This window comes from Olea europaea, unplaced genomic scaffold, assembly GCF_002742605.1.
Source record: "Olea europaea var. sylvestris unplaced genomic scaffold, O_europaea_v1 scaffold1875, whole genome shotgun sequence".
NCBI lineage: Eukaryota > Viridiplantae > Streptophyta > Magnoliopsida > Lamiales > Oleaceae > Olea > Olea europaea.
Window position 1 is genome coordinate 7,695 of NW_019236545.1, and position 7,662 is coordinate 15,356.

The 7,662-nt window shown below is 34.3% G+C and overlaps 1 protein-coding gene across 3 annotated transcripts; it reads right to left on the reverse strand.

Moving 5' to 3' along the window:
- Window positions 1-4,062: 4,062 nt before the first annotated feature.
- Window positions 4,063-6,339, reverse strand: LOC111378825 (UPF0481 protein At3g47200-like). 3 transcript variants are annotated; one of them, XM_023002096.1, is made up of 3 exons: window positions 5,433-6,339; window positions 4,958-5,314; window positions 4,063-4,328 (listed from the first exon to the last, which is right to left on the reverse strand). In XM_023002096.1, the coding sequence occupies exons 1-3, from the start codon at window positions 6,196-6,198 to the stop codon at window positions 4,306-4,308; spliced, it is 1,146 nt and encodes a 381-aa protein (XP_022857864.1). In that variant the 5' UTR covers window positions 6,199-6,339; the 3' UTR covers window positions 4,063-4,305. The 3 variants fall into 3 exon arrangements, with proteins under 3 accessions (XP_022857864.1, XP_022857863.1, XP_022857865.1); XM_023002095.1 differs by having other exon boundaries at window positions 4,958-5,359; XM_023002097.1 differs by having other exon boundaries at window positions 4,958-5,110; window positions 5,433-6,336.
- Between the last annotated feature and the right edge of the window lie 1,323 nt (window positions 6,340-7,662).

The following is a 7,662-nucleotide window of genomic DNA, read 5'->3' on the forward strand; positions in this document are numbered from 1 at the left end:
TATCTAACAATTTAAATTTTTAGATCAAACAATTCAACTGTTTGTATGTACATATAAATCAGCTAGCATCCAGCTCAAATCTGCATCCCCTAGACTTGAATGTCGAACCCTACTTTTCTATGGAGTGAATTTTGACTTTTGTTTTGATCTCAACACGCCCAGAAGAGGAGGAAAGGATTCCTTTAGAGTTTGCAGCCATAAAAAGTAGGGTTTTGCTATCTGTACCCTAGTGTACAGCTCCCCTCACAATGAGGGGGTCGGTGATATTTTTATTGATCACGGGCCCCTCTTTTAGTGAGGAAACTGTACACCAAAGTGTCGAACCTGAGGTAAAAATAGCAAAACTCTAAAAAGTATTATCTAATTCTTCTTTTTTGTCCAATTCTATTATTTTCATGACATCGTAAATAACATTGTATGGCTATTTATAATGTTTAAAAAAAGAAAAAGAAAAAAAGTCCTCAAGTACAAAATAAATTTTACATGGACTCCTATTTGGGCCGTGCTACTTGGACAATCCCGTGTTCAAACAGGGAGCAACGTGGAGCCCCCTATTTATCGGGAATCTAAGCTAGTAGACACTTGGCCAATAGGGGGCGCCATGTCACCACTGTTTGGACAGGAGATTGTCCAAGATGAAAAACTCCGTATTTTGGGTGATTGTTATGGACAAATCATTTCCATGTTTGACGTGATTTACCATGGCTGCTTAAAAATAACTCTTTTGATTATTTTTGGTTTTCTTAAAGAACTATGGCAATTGCTGTGTGAGTTAATAATATTTATTAATACAAGTGTTTTTAAATAAATGTCCAGTTAATAAACATTACATGTATTTACAAATAGTTTATAGATACTCACACAAGATATAAATACAAGTTATTTTACCATCAAATATAACTTCTTCACAGATTAAAGTTGGACATTTTATTTAGGTTATAATTTTAAGGCATATCGAGTTGCTTTGTCTAGACTCTGGAGCAATGATAAGAAGATTACATGACTCAATTGCTCTGAATGGAATCATGTGTGAGATTTAAATAAATTATTTCTGTCAAAATGAATTAAATCTCATAAATATTCATTTACTTTACTTCAATCTTGGAGTTAATAATAGTTTAATATTTATGTATAAGTCTAAATCTATATAGCTTACAACTTGGTATAAAAAGGATTTTTTAAGAGTAAATTAGTCTTTTTTTTCCGTCAGCCATGCGTTTGCCTTTAAGAATTAATCTTTTTCACATTTCCTAAATACATTTTAATGATTTTGGCACTAATTTGGTATTTTTCTTTGTGCAAATATTTTTTCCTTTTCTCTTCAATTTCCACCCCTGTTTATATATAGAGAAGTAAGCCACATTACACTAAGCGTCTAAGCCAGCCACATTACACTAAGCGTCTAAGCCCCTGTGTACTTCTGGAGGTAAGGCTTTTAATGTCCCCTCCTTTTTTATGAACATCTCTTCACTAATACACTGAGTAGGCAGGGGCGGACCCACATGAGGTCATGTGGGGTCAAATGACCCCACAGTTTTCTGGAATTTTTTTTTTTTTTTGTGCTGAAAATTTAATTTTCCACCCCAAAAAGTCCAAATTTTAAATCTATATCCATATCACATGGTTCATATCCATTATTTAGTCCATAAATATATCATATAATCCAACGATTTCTTCCCAAAGTGCACATATCGAACATGAACAGCAAACCACCGATTTTTCCTTTTTTTTCATGATACGTTGTTCGAAAAAAAAAATTTTGACCCCACAGTTCAAATGGTCTGGATCCGCCCCTGTGTGAGTAGGTACAATGTCAAACCTTATATTTAATGCTTTGGTAGGACCTAAAAATGCTATCGAACTTAATGATTTCACCCAAAGAATATCTTCCATTATTCTTTTTTATTTAATACAGATAAATTATTTTGATCCAGAACATCCAACAAGTTCTACTAAAAAGTTTAGCAACTGCACGAGGCTATGGTTGAAGCAAAATTAGCAGTCCGCTAATCTATGTGGTTGATTTGTTACAAAAAAAAGGGCCACCTTGTAGGTTTGAAGTCCTTCATTTAAGTTTATCGAGTAAAAGACTCTGGATTATCATTAGATAGTATTAAGGTATTAAGGGCCCGTATGGCATGACTTTTGAAAAAGTCAAAAAGAGCTTTTGAGGTCCAAAAATTATTTTTGGACTCGTTTTGCTAATTTTATTAAAGTACTTCTAGTAGTTAGAAGAGTTTTTAAAGGAATTTGATTTAGTGTGACTTACTTTAAAAATCACTTTTCGAATAGAAAGTGCTTTTAAAAATTAACTTTCAGGCATAAATTAAGATAGTTTCCTTTAAAAGTTATTCTATTGGAATTAAAGGCAAAAGCAAAAGTCATGCAAAACGGGACCTAAATATGTTGACATGTGGACGAGATTTTCTGCTAACAAGATGAGCCAAATCTATAGCCCTAGTCTGCACACTCAACCAGAGCTAGAATGCTTGGCCACTAGAGGGGTAGCTAGAAGCACTCCGATTCCTAAATTAGTTGTGGATTTTGTGAAGTGAAATGGACTATACAAGTATAAGATTTTGTTTAGAGCAACCTAGAAGAGGATTGGATGGGTTTATGCAAAACTGTTGTTCACATTTTAATTGTGAATTTCATTTAGGATTACTTTTACTAATGTGCCGACAAAGCAATGAATAGACAACCATCACAAACAGATCTCTGTTCTGGTTATCCAATTATATGAGCAATAAGATTTCACTATTATAATCATAGCATATATTTAAGCCAAGCAAAATGACATTGCAAGTGTAAAACATGCTTTCATGCTTTTAACTGAATTTAAGTTGTGAAATTTACTTGAAAATCCCAAAAACGAGGTTGAATTACTTGCCTATTGATTGCTTGCCTCCAACACCGCTTTGTACCCGCTTCTTGGTCAAAACTCGATCACCAAGAAAGAAGTTTGTTGTTCACAATCTAAGAACTCAATTTGAGATGTTATCTTCCAAAAAACAAGTCTTTTCTTCATGTATTTTTCTTCCACTCTCTTAACCCGAATTTTCTTTTGTTTTGCTTTTCTGAAGAAGAATAAAGAATGGAAGTTGATGATGATGGGAGTTATGGGTGGTGGGGAGGTTAACTTTCAAATTCAACTTTTAACCCCTTCCTCCAAAATTCACTTCCATGCAAATCGGGTCGGGTCAACCCACATGGGTAACCCGTTTTCTTCCAACAGCAAGATAGCAGAGCACTTTGTTTTCTTAATGTCAAGAAGTCAAGGTTTTCTTTTGTTCGAAACTATAGCGGAATTGATCTTCAATGGATGCATCCTGGGCTTAGTTTCAACTTACCAATCAATATCAATCAATCAACCAAAACTCCAACCCACAACTTTATTCACTTATGGTTGCTTTCTTTCTTTCTCACCCACAAAGGGTTGACAAGGATATGATGGTGATTTGCAAGCCACAAAGACAAATAAAAGACAAAAGAAGGCAAGAGCTCGAAGGAGATGACAAGAGGGCAGCCTTGGTTCTTTCTTCTAAATAAGGGCAAAACACATGGATACTACACAATGAGAATGGATATATAGACTTAGGTTACACTAACAATTGGGCCAAGGCACAAGATAATGGACCAAAATACAAGAAAGTCATCCTATAAGTGAATTTAGACCAAAACAACATAAACACAATTAAGTTGCTATTAGTGGCCCACGTTATTTTCAGGTCAAGGATATGAATCGATCGATTGATAAATATTTCACCCATCAATCGAGGCCTATGGAATATGATTTGATATTGTTTAATATCATCGTCCAGGATTTATTGGGTATCAAAAACCAACAGAATCATTTTGAATTTTAATCTATCTTTATGCAATGAAGTGGGATGGGATCTTATAAAACAATATAGAATGCCAACTCATTTTTTTGTGATTTAACAAGAACAAATGCTTAATCCTGTACAAGACTATCGTTTCTAAAGCTCAATAGCTCAGTGAACATTGTTGCGTATGAACCTTTCCAAGAAAACATATATTAAACTAAGAGCAATGCAAGAATAAAGAAAAACATTCAAGATCTGCTTAGGATAACTAAAGAGAAACATTGTCTAGTACTGCTGCTTACACTAGAACTCAGTAGGATAGGGCTGAATCAGTATTTTGTAACATTCATTCATCGTACAGACAATCATATAAATTCAAACTCTATTATGATTCAGGATATAATGAGCTCTATATCATCCTTAAATTTAATAGTAATTTGAGTTACCATACATTGTTGCGAGTTTCAAACATTTAGAATCAGTTCCCCTTGAGATCGTTGCCTGCAATAATATTTACACAGTTAAACAACTGAATAATCAACTATAAATTTCTCTTAGTAGTTCATTTGACTGTCCCCAGCAATGTATCAGTAAGGCATTTCAAAGAAAGGTAGAAGCTTCCTTTTTAACGAAACAACCCAAGGTCAATTCCTAGTAACTTACTTGATGAGTCTTTGTACACTAAGCCTCTATTTGAATACAATTTATAATTTGGTTTACAAATTTCAAAATCAAAGTTAGATATTAGTTTTAACCAAACATTCATAATTACTACACGTTATTACCCACATATCGATTAGTTTCCTTTTATCAATTCCGATGGATGAGTAATGCATTTCGAAGGAAGGTAGAAGCTTCATTTTTAACGAAACATTCCAAGACCAGTTCCTATCAGCTTACTTGACGAGTCTTTCCATACATTAATTTATAAATTAAAGTATAAATTTATAAATGTTTATAAAATCAGTCAAGTCAATCATTAATTTGAATAAAATTCTTTATTACTATTTATTATTATCCACCACATTTCATAGAACCGTTGCTATTTTTATTTATGACCCAGTTATACCTTTGCCAAATGGAGGCTAAAATATGCAATAAAAAATACAAGCGTTTAAGGAGTAACTTACGGAATGAGAGAATAGCAAATGTAGTCTGTGTGATGGCAAGCACAAGCAAGATAGTGGCAGCAAGGACTGAAATGAGTGCCCATGGACTGCTGAAATAATCTCGCCTTAATGTTGCCATCCGTAAATTCCATGGGCGGTCACAATAACGTTTCACTTTGCAGAAAATATTGGAATACGAAAAATTATTAGAAATTATGATATTCTTGCCTAGCTGGTTGATTACATGATAAACCACTTCATCGCTCCCCGAAAAGTTGCTAATGATTCCACAACGGCGCAACAATTTTGCATCCTCAGGGGAATGGACGAGACAATGCAAAAGGAATACATAGTCCGTCACATATTTTTGAGGACTGCCTGTGAGGTAGTGCTCATAGGCAATCAGATTTCGGAACAATGATTCTGTTGAATCAGAAAATTTCCATTCTGGAATGATCATCTTTATTTTTGAATTCAATATGAAAAAAACTATTACCTTCAGACTTTTTGAACGAAATCCCAGCCTCTTTGAGCTCTACAGCTGAATTTATATTCGCCATGTTATGTGGATCTCCAGATTCCACATTACGGAATATCCTTGCAAATGAAGAACACTGGATGTCATGTACAATGCCAAGAAGATGGTGACCATTAACAGGGACTTCAGGAAGATCTTGCGCCGGTAAAATGCTATTTCCTAGTAAAGGCGATATTAGAGATTCGACGTTGTCTTCATCATTGATCTTGATCATGTTGAACAATTGATCAATGATGAAAAATGGGATCTGATTCTCTGATACCATTAGATCATGAAGCAAATGGCCCACTACATGCACATACTGGAAAATGCGGTCATTTTCATCTCTATATTCTGGGTGTTGAAACTTACGGAGAAATTCGATGATAAAACAACCATCAAGAATCAACATTTTCACAAAGTCAGCTCTATTAGGGCAGATTGCTTCAGCATAACATTTCCGGGCCCTGTCTTCAAATGGTCTTATTTCGGTAACATATCTTTCCACACTCGGCTCTTCTCTTCTTTGAAGAAGCAGCCTTAGATACCTGAGTTTGTGTTGCTCCATGCTCTGCAAGTGAGGTTTATCGTGGTGAAATGGGCCAATGGCTATTATTTCTGGATCATAAGCCTCTGGGTTTATGCTGCGTAAATGATCACCAACTCTAAACATTATGGGTTTTGAAGGTGTAGAAGGCGGGTTATTAAGCATCTCATCAATGTCAACGGTGACAGTATCAGCCATTTTTAACTGTTTGTGGAAAATTGATAAATTGAGGGGTTTGAAGCTGTAGAAGGATTTGATATGGACTCCGAAGGCACTTGATTAGTAGGCCTCTCTGCGATGGAAGCAAGAAAGATAAGTGCATATGGAGGGAGGATAATGACAGTTTTATTGGTAAACGGATCGACCAGTTGACCATATAAGTATTGCCCAGCCTATTTGCATTCATTCCATTTGTTTTTACCTAACACTCACATGGTTCCGTTTGTTATTACCGAACACTTACATGGATGCACGCTAATTGTCTCGAAATTGCATTGAAATATGCAAATACATGGATGCACGCTAATTGTCTCAAAATTGCATTGAAATATGCAAACTGTATAATCAAAAGTAATTATTGTCTGTAAAATTGTAAAGGATTGTAAATACCACTTCGAAGTATTAGGTAAGATTCTCTTACATTGTTACCAGCTTTAAACACTTGGAATCACTTACCTTTTTGAAATCATTGCCTGCAATAACATGTACTTAGTTAAACAACTGAATAATCAAAACATAAATTTTTCTCAGTAATTTACATGATTGTATCACAGCAGATGTATCAGTAATGCATTAGAAGCTTCCTTTTTAACGAATCAATCCAAGTTCAATTCCTAATTTCTTGCTTGATGAGTCCTACACTAAGCCTTCATTTCAATACAATTTATAAATTCAAAGTTAAAGTCAAACATTAATTTTAACAACATATTAATAATTACTAATCAATAATATCCATGGACGGAGCTACAATGGGGGCAGCGGGTTCACCTACCCTTGCATTAATTTATAAATCCTACATATTTCAAGATTTTGTACATGATTTCTAGAAAATCCCATAATGGTTTTTAATTTTGCCCTCACAATTATAAAATTCTAGGTCTGCCCTGTTAATATCTACATATTTTTTGAAACTTGTTACTATTTCTATTTACAAATTTGCTGAACGGATGTAAAAATATGCAATATTGGTCAAAAATGCACAAGACTTAGGTGGTAACTTTCGGTAATGAAAGAATAGCAAATGCAGTCCGTATGATGGTGAGCCAAAGCAAGGTAATGGCAGCAAAGACTGAAATGGTTGTCCATGGATTGTTAAAATATTATCGCTTTAATCTTGCCATCCATGTATTCCTCATTTCGGAACAATGATAATTTGCAAGGGAGAAAATATTAGAATATAGAAACTTTTTAGAAATTATGATATTCTTTCTTAGCTTGTTGATATACTTGAAAATCTTCGGACTTGAAATTTCTTTTAATTGCATTGAAGAATCTTGAAGGATATCACATTTTTTATTTGTTGCATCTTGTTTTAGTTGCACTTAACACTTTGTTGATCATTACTTAATAAATTCTTAACTTCAGCATTCTATTAATGAGGACATCTCATCATGGATAATGGTTAATGTCAAAATATTCCATTTAAGTGCTTATTCAAAGCAC

What these genes read in the sequence shown, in the direction of transcription:
- LOC111378825 (XM_023002095.1), bottom strand. Translation starts at nt 6,198, where the DNA reads ATGGCTGATACTGTCACCGTTGACATTGATGAGATGCTTAATAACCCG. An exon ending in TTCGTTCAAAAAGTCTGAAG is followed by an intron (nt 5,360 to 5,432) that starts GTAATAGTTTTT and finishes CTGATTCAACAG; the next exon opens with AATCATTGTTCCGAAATCTG. An exon ending in ATTTGCTATTCTCTCATTCC is followed by an intron (nt 4,329 to 4,957) that starts GTAAGTTACTCC and finishes ATATTATTGCAG; the next exon opens with GCAACGATCTCAAGGGGAAC.